This window comes from Kogia breviceps, chromosome 1 (genome assembly GCF_026419965.1).
Source record: "Kogia breviceps isolate mKogBre1 chromosome 1, mKogBre1 haplotype 1, whole genome shotgun sequence".
In the NCBI taxonomy this organism is placed as follows: Eukaryota; Metazoa; Chordata; class Mammalia; order Artiodactyla; family Physeteridae; genus Kogia; species Kogia breviceps.
The window spans coordinates 185,530,588-185,551,252 of record NC_081310.1 but is presented as its reverse complement, the minus strand read 5'-3'; the positions used below and the strand labels follow the sequence as shown (position 1 = coordinate 185,551,252).

Genomic DNA, 20,665 nt, shown 5'->3' with positions numbered 1-20,665 from the left:
AATTTTGTTTTTAAAATTAAAGAAAATATTACATGCATATGGTGAGAACTTCAGTACAAAAGAGAACATGAAAAATAAGTCTACCCATCCCATCCCAGACACACCCTTATCCTCTTCCCAGAAGCAGTCACTTTTGTCTAGCAGATGTGTTTTTGTCTCTGCACCTGTGTCTTTGTACATAGTCTCTGCACCTGTAAGTATATATGTGTCTCCTCTCCATAAAAAAATTCACATACATAAATCGGCATGTTATACACAACTCTTCTGCACTTTGCTTTTTAAAAACTTAATATATCTTGAAGATCTTGCACATTGGCTTTGTATTGGCACTGTTTCCTAGGGCTACTCTAACAAAGTACCATAGCCTGGGTGATTTAAACAACAGAAATTTATTTCCTTACAGTTCTAAAAGCTGGGAGTTTAAAATCAGGGTGTTATCAGGGTTAGTTTCTTCTGAGGGCCTCTCTCCTTGGTTTATAGATGGTGGACTTTTAGTGTCTTCACTTGGTCTTCCCTCTTTGTCTGTGTCCTAATCTCCTTATAAGGATACCAAGTTATATTAGATTAGGGTCCGCCAATATGATCTCATTTTACCTTAATTACTTCTTTAAAAGCTCTATCTCTAACTTATATTCTGAGTTACTGGTGTTTATCACTTCAACATATCAATTTGTGGCAGCCAGGGGGTGGGGGTGGGCACAGTTTAGTCCATAACAGGCACTATAGCTTAGTCTTTTTAAATAGTTGAATGATATTCCTTTGTATTATAACCTATTTTACCACTCCCCTGTTGGTGGACCTGTCAGTAGTCTTCTGTCTTTTGCTCCTACAAGTAAGGCTCTGGTAAATATCCTTGTGTCTACATCTTTGCATATTTGGAGAAAGTCTTATAAATGGAATTGCCAGATCAAAGAATGAATGTACATACTAAATTTTGGTAGATACTGGCCTAGACATGGAAACCTTGTTTCTTATTGTTTCTGATAATTTTTGAAAGCAAAAATTTGCCTTGTGTATTATGTCCTAATCTAAAACCACATTTTGTTTTCAGGGGTACATGATTGGCTTTCACTTTGTACTTGGACGGAGTATAAACACAACCCCCTACAGAAGATTGTTTAGATAATCAGATTCTGAATTGACACTTTATCTGGATCACTTCACAATGATTAAAAGAGCTTATATTTGAGTGTTAAGTGCTGTACAGAGGAGTAACTCAGTTAATTCTCACTACCTGTGACGGTAATACTATTTCTGCTTTACAAATGGAGAAACAGAGTGTTGGAAAGAGGTTAAGTAGCTTGCTCCAAGTCACACAAGAATGGGGATGTGAGCTTAGTTTAGGGCTACTTGAATTGAAAGATTTTGAGCTTGACTCCTACTCTATATTGTCTTCCTTTGGCATATTAGAGACTTGATAAATATTTGTTCTATGACTTATTTTGTCTCTTCTTTAAGTGAAGGTGGGTTACAACCCTTTCTGTAACATTCCAAATCCTCTTGCTACAAATGTGACATTTAATTTAAACTGTTCTTTGAGATCAGATCCAGGGGATTTTAGAAAGGATTGATCAAGTTAGCAAATAACCCTGTCAAGTAGAAGCAAGGATTTTTCTTAATTTCCTCTTATTTATAGTATTTAGATGCTTTCATTTAACAATAGTGGTTCCGATCTTTATCATAGGGCCATTTTAGTATTTGCAAATTTTAATTGGGCATAAGAGTAAGGTGCCATATTAGGTGTTTACTCTGTGCCAGGTGATAATTAATAGTTTTATATACATTGCTTAGTTTCTCTTTGTAGCAGTTTTGTGAGTTAGATGTTATTGTAGAGAAAATTAAGGTATGGAAGTGAAGTAACTTGCTGGGATCACATATATTAAAAATTTTTATTTTTTCTTGCTCAGTACTATATTAAGTTCCTTGGGAAGGAGATGATAAGGTATAAGCCTAGTTTTTTCTCTGAGAGCTTAAAATCTTTTAGAATAAACACAAACTTATGTGAATAAAAACAACATGACTAAGTGCTCAGTTGTGTTTTACATTTGTTGAGTGAGAACCTACGGTGTCCAGTATTGATCTGTGTTCTGGCAATACATGAGTCCCTGCCTTCACAGAGATTTCCTTATTTTTTTATCTGTTTTCCTTTACTGCAATATAACATAAACAAGGTAATTATAGATTATGACCATACTGTAAAGGAAATAAACAGGGTAGTATGATGGAAGTAAGGGGGAAGGGTACTGGATAGTAATCTGGATAGTGTGTTTAGGGGAGAATTTTCTGAGGAGATGATGATTTGAGCTGAGATCTGAAGGATGAGGAGTCAACAGCGTTATGAGCAGGGGAAGGCATATTTGGCACGTATAAAGACCTGCAGGCGGGACAGGGCTCGGCATGTTTGAGGAATATAATGAGACTTGTGTAGCTAGAGCATGGAGAGTGTTGGGGATAGGAGTATGAAATATGAGATTTAAGAGCTAAGAAGGGCCTTGCTATGGAAGTTCAGAGAATTTGGGCAGTTTGGTTTTTTAAAAAAATATTTATTTATTTATTTGGCTGCGCTGGGTCTTAGCTGCGGCACGTGGGAGCTTTTAGTTGCGGCATGCGGGATCTGTTTCCCTGATCAGGGATCGAACATGGGCCCCCTGCATTGGGAATGTGGAGTCTTATCCCCTGGACCACCAGGGAAATCCCCATTTGGGCAGTTTTTGATAGCTGGAATAGTTAGGGAAGGTGTTTCAGTTAAGGTGGGATTTGGGGGTGGTAAGTTAGGATAGAAATAAGATGAGTTGTAAGGCTAGACATCCAAGGTTTGGAGAGATGATATGATGTGGATAAAGGCATAGACATTGAAATAAGCACCAAACCATATTGGATAATTTAAATAGTGTCAGACAGTTGGCAATTGATTAGGTGGGCCAAGTAAGACGCATACTTAGTTGTGCAATTTCAGTCCTACTCCCCAGGTTGTCAAGACCTCAGAGCTGTGGCAGATTGACGCTTGAGATTTGGGATGTGTGAAATGCTCTACCTTTTGTTATCTGGTCTTTTGCAGGAAACTGAGGGGAGGTTTGAGTGTGTTTTAAAATCTCCTTGCCCTTTCTTAAGAGAACAGAATTATGTTGCCCTTAATTAAGAGACCAGAATGGGACAATTGCATATAAGGGTGTCAGTATTAGTAATACTATTAAGGAAGAATATGGGGGTGGTGGTGATGCTTATTTGGTTATTGTCTGTATATGCCACTTTGGATTGTTCCCCCAAGAGAACATGAACTTTGTTCCAGGCAGAGGGGGATATGGCTATGTATAGGACAATGCTTGGCACTTATTAGGTGCCTAATAAAGGTTTGTTGACTGAATGAATAAATCTACAAGTCTTGAATATTTTGAGGGAAGATCTTATTGTAATATCCATTCTCTTCTAATTGGATACTTAGTATTCTTATACATTATTGCATACTCTTCAGTTTTTCCAAATTGTTTTGAAATATTACATTCAAAAGTTATATAGCTTATGTAGATATTTACTAATTGAACTAAAATTTTTTTTGGTCACAAAGACAATATAAAATGATTACTTTGGCTAGCATCCCTTAGTTTTTGCCAATTTGAAGAAGGAAAACTCAGCATGGTAGTAAAAATAAGGACTCACGTTCTTATTGGATCAGACACTTCGGAATGAAGTCATTTTCAGAAATGAAGCTGACACAGCAAACTTCTGGCTCTGCTGAAAACATCTTTTACCACACAGAATCATAATCTTTCATTTTATGAGTGCTACTGTCAGCACTTTTTTCCCTGACAGTTGCTTCATTTTTGTCATCTCAAGGACCCATAGAACCTTAATTTGACACCCGCTTCTCTACTCTTTCATGTAGGTTGTGGTTTCACAGTATTTATCAGTTTCTTTCACAAGTGGCAGAAAATGGAAGAATTGAATAATTGCTTTAATGAGTGCCTAATGTTTGCCTTTCATCACTTTGCATATGTTAATGCGTTTAATTGGCATCTGGAGATATTAGGAATTTTGCAACCATTTTGTGGGAGAGTGATACATGAAGAATTTGAGATGTTTTTGCCCAAAGATACTTGTTTTATGAAACATCTGGAAAGTACATTTAGGGGCGGGGAGAAAAACCCAGTATCTTTCCCGAAAAGCAAAGGCTGCAGTAGTGTTATCACTTATTCTGCCCAAGTTTACTTCCCTGATTCCTTTGACTATATTTTGGTGAAATATCTACCAATTTTGCATATATTTGTCAGTCTCACATTAAAAAATCAACAAAAAATCAGCAACAGGGCTCTTGGACATGTACCATGGAGACTTTGTCCTTTAACTTTCTATGACTTAATTCTAGAGGTGAGTAAGTGGAATTTTTGGGGAAAATAAGCTTACAGCTATTTAAGGATAGGAGAGAACAAAATAAGGTTTGGTTTCTGAAAAGTTAAAAATTTTATTAGCCTTATTTAAAGCAAAACCAGTGAATACTTAATTTCTTAGTTTTATTTTACCACCTTTTAAAAAAAATTAATTTATTTGGCTGCGTTGGGTCTTCATTGCTGCGTGTGGGCTTTCTCTAGTTGTGGTGAGTGGGGGCTACTCTTTGTTGCGGTGTGCCGGCTTCTCATTGCGGTGGCTCTTGCTGGGGAGCACGGGCTCTCGGTGTGCGGGCTTCAGTAGTTGTGGCATGCGGGCTTCAGTAATTGTGGCTCGCGGACTCTAGAGCACAGGTTCAGTAGTTGTGGTGCATGGGCTTTGTTGCTCCGCGGCATGTGGGATCTTCCCGGACCAGGAAGCAAACCCTTGTCCCCTGCATTGGCAGGCGGAATGAGTGCCAAAGTTTTCTTAGATTATTTCCTATTTACTGAGGACTCTGAAAACAAATTATGAAGTTCAAAAAGAACTGTCTTTATGTGGCTTGTCTGTATTTGCCTGAATTCTGAAGAGTTGGGAAAGAATGTCAGGATACATGAGTATTAACTGTCTGGCATAGGGGCAAGTCCTTTGCATTTAGACCAGAATATCTGCAGAATGATGGGATTTAGTTAGTTCATTAAGGAATATTCCAATTCTAAAAAAAAAATCTTATTCTTTATTGTGTTTTTTTTAAGTAATATTGGGTGAACTCTTAAATTTTTGTTCTCATAAGTTTTTTTGAAGCTAAATGTTTATTTCAAAGTTTAAGAACATTCTTCTTACAGTGTATTGCTTGTTTTTGGGGAGAAAGGTAACTATGGTGGAGGTGTAATAGAATTTTTGGGTAGGACAGCAAAAGGTTATATAAACCATATTCTCTAAAGTGACTGGATTTCGATAGGAGAGACAAGTGGTGCCGATTTTATTTATTGTTCAACCCTTTCACCAGACCAGCTGTTTCATTGGATAGGTAAGGAAGGCTTGTTATTCAGGGTTGTTACTCTCTTGATTCTCTATCTCTTTCCTGTATCCTAAGTATGAAAATGGGTTTCTTCAGGGGGAAATGTGTTTCAAATGAAAAGAGCATTACTTTGAGTGTATTTTGTTAGTGTGAATGTAGTGTCTTTTTCCGACATCACTTCTGTCAATTCCATTGTAACACTAACTCTCAGAGTTAGTGTAGACCCCACAGCGTAAGGGCTCAGCCCACAAAACTGCCTCCACTTCAGGCACCAGCTGCAGATGGGGTACCCAGGCTATCCACCCTTCTGCCTGGCTGATGGCAAATTTTGGTGTATGGGGTACGTGTCCTCCCCAGGCAGGCACTCTCTAGCACGATGTGTTGACTAACTTGGAGGCTCTCTAAATCTTCTTGTTCACCAGTTTTCACAGAGCTCAATCTCCAGTGCTCCCCTCCCCGTCACCTCTTCCTGAGGTTGGCAGGTAGGACTGAAAGTTCTAACCCTCTCATCACTTGGTCTTTCTGGTGAGCAGTCCCATCCCAAGGCTATCCAGGGGCCCCATCCGAAGTCATTATTAGGAAGGGGCTCATTATGAATGACAAAAGGTACTGCTACCATTTAGGGGAATTCCAAGGGTTTTAGGAGCTCTGACAGGAATCCTGGACAAAGACCAAACACTTTCACCACAGTGAATACCAAAAATTGGATGGGGCTTTTATTCACACTGTTTACTGTTAATATTTGACATCTTTTTATAAGGGATATAATAGTCTGATTTAGAATATACATTTTTTGCAAAACAAGCTTTATTAGCAAATACCTAACTCCCAAATCTTTTCATATGCTCTTTGTGCCTTGTGCCTAGAATGAACTGTGGGGCATGGGAAGATAGGGCATCTGTAGCTGGGAGCGTTTTCCCTTCCCCACATACAAATCCTTTTCCTCAGGGATTGCATTGTTTGGTGGAGTTTAGTTGGAATCCAGCCAATAATAATAATGATACGAAGAGAGAGTTCCATAGCCTCTTTAAATCCAGAGCTCAAGAACCCCAGAAAACTAAAGGGGCTTTAGTTTTGAGATTCTCAAAGGGTAATTTGGACCTCCAAAGCATTTAAGAACGTAGGAGATAACGGTTTTGGTGTGGCTGTCAGGAGGAGTGATAGGTATTGGGAAGGAATGTGGAAGATACACCTTATTTCACAATTTATCTTCCTTATGATTGGCAGAATCATTTTTTATGCCTTAAGTTGCTCAACACCAACCAATTCCAAGTTCTGGTACAAATGAACTTCATTATTAAAAAGAAATAGTGCTTAGTTATTGGTGCAGAATAACTTTTGTAGCCACTCTGGATAGCAGAATGGTACATTGGTACTACATAGCCTCTTTGCTGTTATAGTGATTTGACGTGGTTTAAATAGGAAGTTAACATAAGGATTTACAAACATGTCTGGCTTAGTTTCCTCCATGTTATTGAAGCTGGCATTGTATTTATTGCAAGAACAAAGTCTCTCCCCTGACCCCCTACTCCCTCCCAATCTATGGGTCATCTGGTGACATTTCAGTACATGAAATTATTAATAATACATGTCAGATGCTTTGTAGAATAATCGTAATTAAATTGGAACTTGACTCTGAAATGACCACCTTTGTAGTGATAGCTCTAAATTTGACTGCATTTGTAGTAAAGACAATGAGTATTATAAAAGTGCCTTTACTCTTTTAAGAGTAGGTGCAAACATTTACTAAGCATTTACCAGAGGCCAGGCACTGTTTTGAATTCCTTACATATATTATCTTATTCAGTCAACTTACCCTATGAGAAAAGTATTACTATTTTCATTTTTGAGATAAGGGAAAACTGAGCAGTTATATAGCTTGCCTAAGGTCACATAGCTAGAGTGGTAGAGCCAGTCTGACTCCTGAACCAGTGCTGTTAACTGGGGATGCACAACCAGTTTCTTTCTTTTTTTTTTTTTTAACATCTTTATTTGAGTATAACTGTTTTACAATAGTGTGTTAGTTTCTCCTTTACAACAAAGTGAATCAGTTATACATATACATATGTTCCCATATCTCTTCCCTCTTGCATCACCCTCCCTCCCACCCTCCCTATCCCACCCCTCTAGGTGGTCACAAAGCACAGACGTGATCTCCCTGTGCTATGCGGCAGCTTCCCACTAGCTATCTAATTTACATTTGGTAGTGTGTATATGTCCCTGCCACTCTCTCACATTGTCACCACAACCAGTTTCTGATAGATTGCTGAACTGTCAGGTGAGGAAGCATAAGAAATGGAAGATTTGTGGGTATATAGATAGAAAGGGGAAGAGTGAACTCTATCTTACAAATTCTCTATTCTCGCTTCCCTTCTCCCCAATAAGATTGAGGTTGTCTGCAGGGTGAAGAAATAGGAAATGAACTTAATCCCTGTTTCTTGCTTCTTCCTCTGCCTTCCTCTTCCCAGTCTGGCAACTGTCATAGGTATATACTTGCCACTCCATTTGTAGTGATCGTATTTGTTTTGATTAATTGACACTTCTTAGGAGAAAGTAGTATAGTATAGAATTTTGGAGCAGAGCCTTGACCGACTGGGTTTAAATTCCAGTTCTGCCATTTACGGGCTCAGTAATCTTGGTCTAGTTGCTTAACTTCTCTGAGCCCTACTTTTGTTACCTGTGAAATGGGGACAGTATAGTACATATCTCAGAGGTGAGAGGACGAAATGTATGAATATGTGTAATATGTTTAGAACAGTATATGGCATATAGTAAGTGCTATATAAGTATTGCCACTGGCACTATTATTTGAGAATACTTGGGTTGAACCAGTTTTAAAGCACCTCTGAAGTATCTTGGTTCGTGATCTCTCAGTATACAACATGAGTTTTTCATTACTAAATATGTGAAGTACCTGGTTGATACAGATAATTCACAGTGATAATTTGGATTCTACTTTTAAGAAACTCACTTCTAGGTGATCTAAATGCCAGTAGTGTTTGTCTTAGTTTAGATTCTTTTGTTACTGGTATTTTTTGTCTTGTTATCTTATAGAGCAGTGGTTCTCAAACTCTTTCATAGGAAGTGTTGCGCTCTGATCTATTAGATTTGGGGTGAGGGCCCTATTAACAAACTCATTTCAGGTAATTCTGACTCTGGTTGTCCAAAGTGATAGTTTTGGAATTGCTGATCTAGAGGCTGAATTCAAGCCTAACAGGAAAAAGAGATTATAAAAGATACTATCAATAACAATGTGAACATTAATAAACAGAAACCCCATTTAAGATAGAGTCAGGTGACCAGAAGGGGGAGCTCTCACTACCACTAGACTTTAGTTGTAGACCTGAGAAGTACCTTTGTATCTCCGATAGGGAGAAGGTAAAATAACTGGCTGTTTTATTGTTTTAGGTTAACAACTGTCAGATTTTAATTAGTTTGCATGTAGGCAGTGATAGTTAATAAACTAAAAAAGCATTTGATTTGGTGTTTAAAGATAGTGATAGGGTCTATTCCAATACCTAAATTATATTGTTAACACCTGTTAAGTAGCTTGTTTTTAGGGACTGCTCTGTAAATACAGGGAAATGCAGGAAATACAGGAAAAAGTAATATGGGAGTCTTCAAGTGAAGAAGAAATATTTGGGTGGATTTCTTGTTTTTTGTGTCATTAGCTAAATAACAGTAAATATATTCAGTTCATTTCAGCCTATGTTTTTGGTGCACCTGTTTTGTGCAAAGTGTGAGAAGTTTTGATTAGGTAATAGTCCACCAAAGAGAGAAGAAAGTGCAGTGCAAGTTTTGATCCTCTGGACGAAAATAGGTATGGTGGGATTGACTTAACTGGCACAGTTGGTAGAGGAATTCATGTATATTAAGTATGTGCTAGGAGCCAGGTCCTTTTATATTACTTGATCTTTATAACTTTGCAAGGTATTGGTGTAAATTATAATTAGTTCTGTTTTACAAATGAGAAAATTGAGGCAAAAAGAGATTAAGAAACTTGCCTAGGTCACTAGTAAGTGCTGAGCAGACGTTAAAACCCAGGGTTTTCCTGACTTCAGAGTTAGGAAAATTATTATTGTTATGTATTTAGTTTCTGTAGTTCGGAAATTCTTCCCAGCTTTACTAAGCAGGACATGCAGAGAAGGGCCTGATTGGCTTGGGGGCTGTTTCTCCTGCTCAGAAAAGATCCAGACTTCTAAAGTTCTCAAAGTAGTAATGTTAGTGATCTTGCCAAACTGTTTGTGGACCACATTTCTCTCACAAGAGTTCTGGTCACCCATTATCTTTCATTGGAAAAGCTTAAAGATCTTCCTCAGAAAGTTAGGCATTTAGTCGTAGTGATTTTGCTCTTAAGAATGAAGAGATATTTTGGGACTTCCTTGGCGGTCCAGTGGTTAAGACTTCTCCTTCCAATGCAAGGGGTGCGGGTTCGATTCCTGGTTGGGGAGCTAAGATCCCACATGCCTCGCTGCCAAAAAACCAAAACATAAAACAGAACAATATTGTAACATTCAATACAGCTTGTGATAGTTTGTGACTTAACCATGTGGCAGTCATATTCATGTCTTTAATCATGGAAACTTTTTGCTTTCAATTTCTTCTTCCTTATTTCCTAGAGAATTTTAATGAAACTTTCAGGAAATGGTAGCTCTTCCTTCACTAGAAGTTTCAAGTTTAGAAATGGCCTGATGATTTTGTATTTGCCTGGTAGTGTGGGTTACAAGTCTTAAAAGTGAATGCCATAGGTAGACTGAGGATAAGGATCTTCATATTTAGGGATGACAGTTGGTTTTAACCACAGTTAAAATTTAATAATAGCATGTATCTTAGGTGTTTTTAAGACAGAGTCTCAAAAGTGGTTAAGTTTACTGTAAAGTTACCTGATAAATCCAAATATTATAATTTTATTGATTCTAAGACATTTTCTCTTACATTTAACACCTCTAAATTTAGGATGTATTTTAAAAATTGTTGTCTTCTTAGCATCCATGAAATATAGTAATTAGGATTCAATTCTGCTGCTGTAACAGAGAAGTCCAAAATAATAAGGGCTTAATGAAAGAGAAGTTTCTTCCTCATGTAAAAGTCTTGGAAGGCAATACAGGGCTGGCCCTTCCTATTGTGTTACTCATCCTTAGCATGTAATTTCTGTCTTCTGGTTCAGTGTGACTGCTTCACCTTCCATTATCACGTCTGTATTCCAGCCTAAAGGCCGGGATAGGAGAAACTATTTCCCTTGTTTTTAAGGCTAGTCTTGAAAGTTGCATCCATCGCTTCCATTCCCATTTGCCAGAACTTGGTCACATCTAGCTGCAAAAGAATTTAGGAAATGTCTTTACTAAGAGCCATACGCTTCAGTAAAATTCTATTACTAAAGAAGAGAGGAAGAATTGGCAGACCGCTAGCAGTGTCTGCCACAGTGATCAAACTTTACTTTCTGTCCAGTGTTTATGATTAAACTCTATGTAAAAAAAATTGCCCCATAATAATGGTCATGGGAAATAGAAGATACAGGAACTGAACTTGAAACTGATTTTTAGGCACCTGGAAAATAATCTGTAGGATGATCAGAACTCTCTCTGCTTACCTTTCTTTTCTTCACTCTGAATTGGAAAGAAATTTTACAGAAAACCTTGTTTTTTAGCAGAATGTTATCCTGTTTTTCAGAGGTGGACTGAGGAACCATGAGAAGACAGCTATTCCTGTTTTCTTTTATTATTAAATAAAAAACATTCTTCTAGAATAATTCTCTAGAATTAATTTAGTACTTGGTTTAGTGTGATTATTTTGATAGGTAATTTGATTTAGTTTAGGGATCAAGATCCTTAACCTAGTATGAGTGCTCCTGTAGTGCATTACAGGGAAAATGTAGTCAAGATGGTTTTGATGAGGAACAGGAGACTGTATATTTCCTGTAGGTTACTCACTTGTATATACAGAGATTTTTTTTCTTTTCTTTTCTTTTTTTTTGAAATTAATTAATTAATTAATTTTTGGCTGCATCGGGTCTTTGTTGCTGCGTGTGGGCTTTCTCTAGTTGTGGCGAGCGGGGGCTACTCTTAGTTGCGGTACGCAGGCTTCTCATTGTGGTGGCTTCTCTTGTTGTGGAGCATGGGCTCTAGGCGCGTGGAGCTTCAGTAGTTGTGGCACACGGGTTCAGTAGTTGTGGCTCATGGGCTCTAGAGCGTAGGCTCAGCAGTTGTGGCGCACGGCCTTAGTTGCTCCGCTGCATGTGGGATCTTCCCGGACCAGGGCTCGAACCCGTGTCCTCTGCATTGTCAGGTGGATTCTTAACCACTGTTCTACCAGGGAAGCACCGATACAGAGATGTTAACAGACTTTTATAAGTCATGATTAAGAGTTGTGAAGGTTACTGTACGAGCATATAGGCCTGGCATCCAATCCACAGTTAGATGGTTCTGTGACATTTTTATGTTTAATAAGGTGGCAGCTTTAGCTAACAAGAAATTGTAATCCCTTCAGAATTATAATTGAAAAAGGATTTTATCTTAAAATATCGGTATAGAGGGTGTGGTGTTTCTTCTTTATTCTTCCAGAAAAACTGTTACAATTTTTCATTGACTCTAAGATGTCCTATATCCCAATCTCGTAGATGTCAAAATGTGGGGGGAAAATGGCTGGTAACAAGGGTAAGGAACCTTCGGTAAAGATATGTTCTGATTTTTAGAAATGTTTAAGTGTAAAAACAAGCATTCAGAATTGATAAAATGTAATAAATCCTTGGTGCATTTGTAATCAGTAGCTTCTTAGAATGGAGGACTACAGTAAGAGAAGCTAAAGTAATTGTATCTGTTTGTAAGTTAGAATGCTTTAGAGTGATCTTACTTTTTCATTATAAAAATCTAGGTTTTGACCTCTTCATGCCATGAGTATTGAATTAGTAACTAGGCAACTTGGTGCTAAAAGAGCTGCTGAGACCAGGGATCACCCTGATCTTTGTCCCGTCCCTCATGTTGCTCATCTGTTACAGACGGGAGGTGGTGGTGCTCTGCTGCTTAATGGTTATAGCCTGAGTAACTGTAGCTCTAAGGTTGGGTAAATGGACCATTCTTTGAAGCAGTGGTCTTTGTATTGCAGTCTAGTACACATATACCTGTACACACACGTGTGTGGGCATGTACAACTGAAGGAAAAGTTGCACAAAGTAACACTTGACACACTACATGGGATTCATTTTGAAATAGCCTCTTCTCTTTCATTATAAAAAGACATGCTGCTCTTTATGCTACTTCTGATTTTTTAAAAAACACTTAAGTCGAAAACAACCGGGCTTCCCTGGTGGCACAGTGGTTGAGAATCTGCCTGCCAATGCAGGGGACACAGATTCGAGCCCTGGTCTGGGAAGGTCCCACATGCCGCGGAGCAACTAGGCCCTTGAGCCACAACTACTGAGCCTGCGTGTCTGGAGCCTGTGCTCCACAACAAGGGAAGCCGCGACAGTGAGAGGCCCGCGCACCGCGATGAAGTGTGGCCCCCGCTTGCCCCAACTGGAGAAAGCCCTCCCACAGAAACGAAGACCCAACACAACCAAAAATAAATAAATAAATAAATTGATTTTTAAAAAAAAAGAAGAAAACAACCAAGGATCAGAAACCTAGAAAATTGACTCTTATTTGCAAGTCACGATTTCTCTTTTTAGGTTCCTTTAGCCCTAGTAGTTGGGTTGCTGGTTCTGTTATTGCTCTGAATGAGAGAGCCTGTTGCTAATTGAAGGAAAAAAACACACGTATAAGTACAAATAATTAACAGAAATATCTTTAATCCTTTTGTAGGTCATCATCAAATTTGAAATATTTAAAGTGGATACAAAACTGTTTCAGCAATGCAGACAATTAAGTGCGTTGTTGTGGGCGATGGTGCCGTTGGTAAAACATGTCTCCTGATATCCTACACAACAAACAAATTTCCATCTGAGTATGTACCGACTGTAAGTATAAAGCTTCCAGCTATTAGTGAAATATATTATAATTTGATATCCTTTTGAAAACTTAGTGTACTGAAATTTTTCTGTTGTCTGCCTTTGTTTCCTGTTTTTAAAGATCTTGACTTCTCATGGGTAAATTATATACACTTTAAAATTAAACAGCTGAAAAATCAGTGGAAAGTCAGAAGGGGTAATACAAGGGTTTGCAAGAAGTGCTGGGAGGCAAAACTCCAATAGGCAAGATTCTAAAGAGTGGTAGTCTCAGTTTGGAGAAGTAGGCCCTACATTTTGGAATGAGGTGATTTTTTTTTGATATCTTGGCCAATGATTAATCAGTGCTTGGAGGTCTTCTGGGATGATTTTGGGGGTCTTGTAACTTCAGGGAAAGTAGTATGTGTCTCCACTTATTCTCCTTAGGGAATAGAAGGAAAGCTTATGGAGCTGTTGTCCTAGCAGTAATGGAGCTCCAGACTGGTTTTTAGAGGCGCAGAAGACCTGTTTTTCTTATGAGTACATCAACAGAAGAAGCCTTTGGGGATTCTCTCCCACAAATGCTTTTTATCAGCTCCTTGGAAGAGTAGAGGGAAAATGGGAATAACAAAGATACTGAAGTGAGAGAGAGAGAAAGAGAGAGACAATTATTTAGAGTAACACTCATTGTGACTGTGTTTGGGGGATCCAGTGTTTGTCCCAGGTTGGTTGACCAATCCAGTGGTGTAATTACAGTAAACATAGATGTCTATTCGGTGGTGAGAGAGGAGCTAGGGTTGGCCTGGCCTGGCAATAACCACCTCTGTGAAGTGAGCTCTTTTGGGGGTGGGTTATGAAGCACCTATGTATGATTAATATGGGATTAGTATTGTTTAGAAGTAAAAAGGAAGAAAATGTATCATTACTTTAGGTTAATCTTCAGAGATGAGAGCATTTTTAAGAGGGTGACAGGTTAAAGGCTTGGTAATTATGTTTAATTGTAATTGAAAGTCTATAATGTCCCAGGGCATATAAAGTGATTGAGGTAGGCCCAGGCTATTGGAAGAAAAATTAGGTTTCTTTGAGGGGGAGAAATCATATTTTTAAATACGAAATCGTATTTTCGAGTTGGCCCATTTGGGGACATTTGTAAGTGAAAGAAGTTCTGAGGTTGAAAGGGACTTTTAGGGGACTTTTAGAGATACATTGATTTTTGTGGATCTTGAGTGAGGGCAACTGTCAGATTGTTTGTTTTTCAGTCTCCATTTAAAGTTGTTTTCTTGTAAACATGGTTTCTGAGTCTAGGCGTTCTATTTAAGGAGGGCTTATGGGTCTTTTATGTATGTGTTTGTATGTGGATCTCTGGAAAAGGGTTAGGTATGACTTAAGAAAATAACCTGAATGGTTTGAGAACTTAACCACATTCTTTACACTTCCTTGTTCTTGTTTTCAAGAACTGACTTTCCTTTAACTACCACCTCCCCCAAAGCCCTTGCTTCAAATCCACTCTTGCTTATATTTAAACAAGCTCCCAACAACCCACTAAAACATGAACCAGAAAATTAGTGTTAAACAGAGCTGATCTTAAAATGTAACATCCTTCTCCTGGTTGCAAAGCCTTGCTTTTCAATTGTAAATTAATTCAGAGGAGTCCATGAATTAGTGTTGGGCCTTTTTTCATTTAGCAGTTAGCTCCCATTTTCACAAATGACTTAGTACAACCAATATTAGTATATACTAAGTTTGTTAATGGGTTTTACAGTCTACTTACAAGTAGTATACCCAGTTCACTATCCGTAAGAGTACATAAACACACACACACCCCTACCTATATACTATCCTTACGTATACCCAATTCAAAGAAGATATCTTAGGTCATGTGATTTGTACCCAATAACATGAGTTTTATTCATGAAGTCCCAACAAATAATCTGCCAGCTGTTTCTTAGACACTCTCCTTGAGGGAACCTACATTTCTCTCTAATGGGAATGTTTGCAACAAGGCTGCTCCTGTCTTCAACCCTGAAAGGAAAAAGATTATCATGGATCTAGGAGATTTTAATACTAGATTAAAAGGAAATGGTCTATGAAGAAATAATTTCTTAGAAATCAGGTTGAAAATTGAGGTAAACTTTAAACTACTGTCTCAAAAGTTTCAAACTTGAATAGGATCATTTTGTATAGCCAGGGGACTCTGCTCCTGTGACACCTCTAAGCCTTCTGTGGGTTTTTATCCAAGCTGCTGGGGTAGAGCAGACATCCCAGAATACATCTCCTGCCACTCTCTTCAAGAACTATTAGGTCATGTAAGGGCTTAGTTGGCAAGGTTGGTCATATAAGAAAGATGGACTAAGAGATGGTTGAGTCTTGGGAAGGAAACATTGTCTTAGCTTAAGAGTTGTCCTGTCCTGTTTTGACCATCCCCTTGCACACTAACAATGTCATATTTTTATGTTTTAGGTTTTTGACAACTATGCAGTCACAGTTATGATTGGTGGAGAGCCTTATACTCTTGGACTTTTTGATACTGCAGGTGAAAACTTGATGTCTTTTACAATGTTTTGGTCTGTAACTATAACACTTGGTGGTTGTCGTTTTTTGGACATTTGGGAAACTAGAATATTAGCAAACCATTTGCCTTTTGTTAATAGCAGGATTGAATATTATGATGGTTGATGCTTGACCGAGAAGCAATCCCAGACCTGGAATAGCAAATAGGCATTTGGGGTACCCTGGATAGATGGTGTGGAAGGAGATAAAATAGGATGAGAGCAGAGTACCTTAGACAGGTTGTACTATCACTCTGATATTTGAAGACTTATTTAATATATGTGTCTGCATATTATATGTACAGATAGCTTCTTATATTATCATATTATAGCTTGTTATTTTATACTACATTTGAAAATATTTTGAGAGCAAACCAATATCTAGTGCACAGTATTGACATATGTGGTCAACTTTTCAGATTTAAGGAACAGATTTCTTTCTTCCTCAAGTATTCCCAATTTCTCAGTGTTTTTTCCTTGTTTTAACAGTAGCTGCACATCTTCATTTCTAACTTTTCTCTGTTGTTTCTGTTTCATCAGCTCAGTTAGGCAAAGGAAAAATTCAGAAAGGTATCATTTTGGTATGTAGGAATCCTAACTTTTTCGCTTTTTATGAGTTACACTCTCACTATCAGCTGACATATTGTTCTTATGGAGTGTATCATACTGCTCACTTTAAGGAACTGTCTAGATTCAATTGGGAGGGTGAAATGGAGAGACAAAATAGTAAACAGTTAAGTTGAGAGACTAGTGGCTTTCTTTTTTAAATAAAGTTATTTATTTTTTATTTATTTTTATCTTGGGCTGCATTGGATCTTCGTTGCTGCGCGTGGGCTTTCTCTAGTTGCGGCGAGCAAAGGCTATTCTTTGTTGCAGTGCACAGGCTTCTCATTGTGGTGGCTTCTCTTGTTGCGGAGTTTGGGCTCTAGGCATGCGGGCTCAGTAGTTGTGGCACACAGGCTTAGTTGCTCCGCGGCATGTGGGATCTTCCCGGACCAGGGCTCGAACCTGCGTCCCCTGCATTTGCAGGCGGATTCTTAACCACTGCGCCACTAGGGAAGCCCCAGAGATCAGTGGCTTTCTAATGGTGTTTTAGGCCTTTAAAGTTTTTATGAATTAAAAATTATGAGTACTGGTATATTAGAGGAAACTTGGAAGATAGACAAAATGAGATAATGACCTACATTTCGTGGTAGGTGAGGGATTTTTTTGTGTTTCTGTGTGCCCTTGGAGGCAATCTATATACAGAGGGAAGACAATTTATGGCTACTTGGGGTTGAAAATTAGTTTTAAATTTTAGTTTCAAATTTCAAAGCTTATTTTTATAAACCTTTATGTTTTAATCAGTGTTTCATTTTTTAGCTTTATGGAAGTATAATACAATATAATTCACTCATTTTAAGTGTTCAGTTTGATTATTTTTGCTGACCATATAGTTGTGTAACCTCCACCATAATCAAGATACATCATCCTAAAGAGTTTCCTTTTGCCCTTTATAGTCAGTCCCTTCCCTTGACCTGGCCCTAGGCAACCACAGATCTGCTTTCTGTCACGATGATTTTGCTTTTCTAGAATTTCTTACCAGTGGAACCATACAGTCTGTAGCCTTTTGTGTTTTACTTCTTTCACTTAGCATAACTTGTTTGAGATTCATCCATGTTATGTGTATCAGTAGTTTGTTTCTTTTTATTGTTGAGTAGTATTCCAGTCTATGAATATAGCGCAGTTTGTTTTATCCATTTACGAGTTGCTGGTTGTTTGGGTTCTAATTTTAAGCTATGATGGATAATGGTGCTATGAACATTTGTATACAGTTCTTTGTATAGTCTTAGTTTGGGAGTGGGTAAGCCTTTAAATTTAGTTGCACACTTATTAAATCTTTTATTAGAACAGTAGTTTTGAAAGATTGTTCTCAAGGTGGCCTAGGGTCCTTTGATTAATATTGGTTTATTTAACTTGGATTGGTCAGACTTTAATCCCAGTCAGCCTCATTTACAACTGTTAAATTTCTTCTAGCACTTTAGATTGCATTTATAAACTTAATGTATTTACTTTTCTGTTTTAAGCAATTCAGTTTGCTTAAACTGATGAAACATTTCCAAGTTTTTACATATGTATCTTTAATAAACCTGATAATTTACAATTTTCTGTATTTGTTTTAATTTATCTTAAACAGTATTATTTACAACTTTCATAAAATTCTTAACATTTTCAACAAAAATACCTCAAGATCAGTTACTCAATTACACAGTTTTAATTGGAATCAGAAAACTAATCTATCATGTTCTTTAACATGGTGATAGTTTAAAAAAATTATTTATTTATTTTTGGCTGCACTGGGTCTTCATTGCTGCGTGCAGGCTCTCTCTAGTTGCGGCGAGTGGGGGCTACTCTTAGTTGAGGTGTGCGGGCTTCTCATTGCAGTGGCTTCTCTTATTGTGGAGCATGGGCTCTAGGCACGCAGGCCTCAGTAATTGTGGCACGTGGGCTCAGTAGTTGTGGCTCTTGGGCTCTAGAGCGCAGGCTCAGTAGTTGTGCACAGCCTTAGTTGCTCCGCGACATGTGGAATCTTCTTGGACCAGGGCTCAAACCCATGTCTCTTGCATTGGCAGGCGGATTCTTAACCATTGTGCCACCAGCAAAGTCCCATGGTGATTGTTTTAAATATTATAGACACTGAGTATTAAATAAGAATAGGTTATTCCTAAATGTAACTGAAAATTAACAATAATAATGTTGATTTATTTAATCTCTATCTTAGATTCTGAATCTTTCTAAAGGTTAAAGCGCATTCACTAAGGAAATTATTTTACTATACCAGGCAAATTGGGGAGTTTTCACCTCAACTGGTTAAGGTCGCTATAAGCCAAAGATCTTTTTTGACAGGCACTGGAGACCTGGGACTGTAGGCATCCAGACTGAGTCTCCTATCTTTGACATACCTACACGGAGACTCTGTGTCCTTCTCCAAAGGCCTTAATCGCAGAGTCCTGGTTCAAGTCATGCCATTAACTCAGTTTTCTTTCTGCTGAAACTTTCATCCCACTGAGATAGCCTCTGACTTCCTTTAACTGTTCAGTTACTTTTAACCTGTTGATTGTGTTATTTTATTTTGAATTCTTTAATTCTTTTTAAAAACCTTTTTAAAATTGAAGTATAATTAATTTACAATGTTGTGTTAATATCAGGTGTACTGCAAAGTGATTCAGTTTTATATATATATATATTTTTTTTTCAGATTCTTTTCCATTATAAGTTATTACAAGATATTGAATATAGTCATTTTGAATTCTTTTTATACTATTCCTGTCTTTGGCTGAAACTCTTATATTAAAATAGTATTGCTTAAGACCAGAGATAGGACTCTCCCTCTGTTTCATAGCTTTATTTCTGCCCCTGTGGTCACAACACCAAATAATTTTTTTTTAAAAAAATATATTTTTAAACGAAAAGGCTTTTTTTTTTTTTTAAAGAAGATGTTGGAGGTAGGAGTTTATTCATTAATTAATTTATTTTTGCTGCGTTGGGTCTTCGTTTCTGTGCGAGGGCTTTCTCTAGTGGCAAGCAGGGGCCACTCTTCACCGCGGTGCACGGGCCTCTCACTATCGTGGCCTCTCTTGTGGCGGAGCACAGGCTCCAGACGCGCAGGCTCAGTAGTTGTGGCTCACAGGTGTAGTTCCGCAGCATGTGGGATCTTCCCAGACCAGGGCTCGAACCCGTGTCTCCTGCATTAGCAGGCAGATTCTCAACCAATGCGCCACCAGGGAAGCCCAATATTTTAAAATTTATTTGGCTGTGCTAGGTCTTAGTTGTGACTCGCGGGATCTTTTTAGTTGAGGCATGCGAACTCTTAGTTGCGGCACGTGGGATCTAGTTCCCTGACCAGGGATCAAACATGGGCCCCCTGCATTGAGAGTGCAGAGTCTTAGCCTCTGGACCACCAGGGAAGTCCCCCAAATTCTTGTTTAATGAGTTTCCACAGTTATTTATTTTTTTGCACGTTTTACTATTGTGTATATAGTTCTATACTTAGCTTTTTTCACAATACGTTTATCATAGGCTCTTTTTCATACTGAATAATTCCAATTCTACCACCAGTTCCTTTCTGTGTCAAAATTTAAAATGTTATTCTTGGGGGCTTCCCTGGTGGCGCAGTGGTTGAGAGTCCGCCTGCCGATGCAGGAGACACGGGTTCGTGCCCTGGTCCGGGAAGATCCCACATGCCGCGGAGCAACTAAGCCCATGAGCCATGGCCGCTGGGCCTGTGCGTCCAGAGCCTGTGCTCCGCAACGGGAGAGGCCACAACAGTGAGAGGCCCGCATACCGCAAAAAAAAAAAAAAAAAAAAAAAAAAAAAAAAGTTATTCTTTATTACAGAGATTACAGGTTTTGCTTATTACAGGAAAATCAAAATATAGATAAGCAAAAGGAGAAAATGAAAAAGCATCTATATCCAAAGACAATCACATCTTAGTGTATGTCCTAAACAGAGCTCTTCCTGTACATTCATTGTATTTATACATAGGAAAAAAAAGGATATTCTTCTCTCTGTACCTGACTTTATCTCTTAAAAGAAAAGCATGGTGATACCTCTCAGCGTTGTACTTGTGTGTCATAGTCTTCATGGTTACACAGTAGTCTGTTGTATGGCAGTTCACACCACAATTTGTTTAACTTCTTTTGTTAATATAGGGGTCTGTTTGCAGTTTTCTTTTATATTATGATCTTCACTACAGAAACATTTTGGTATTTGGACACACATTCTTTTTTATCACTTTTTGTCTTGATTTAACTTCAGGTTTACAGAAAAGTTGCT

At 38.1% G+C, this 20,665-nt stretch overlaps 1 protein-coding gene across 4 annotated transcripts in view; it reads left to right on the top strand.

Annotated features, from left to right (window-relative positions):
* CDC42 (cell division cycle 42) overlaps positions 1 to 20,665 on the top strand; it is a 61,677-nt gene that overhangs the window by 28,333 nt on the left and 12,679 nt on the right. For all 4 annotated transcript variants that reach the window (XM_067015390.1, XM_059053563.2, XM_067015386.1 and 1 more), the window contains exons 2-3: positions 13,180 to 13,334; positions 15,762 to 15,834. In XM_067015390.1, the coding sequence (XP_066871491.1) occupies positions 13,230 to 13,334; positions 15,762 to 15,834 (178 nt within the window). In that variant the 5' untranslated portion in view covers positions 13,180 to 13,229. The remainder of the gene's footprint in view (positions 1 to 13,179; positions 13,335 to 15,761; positions 15,835 to 20,665) is intronic.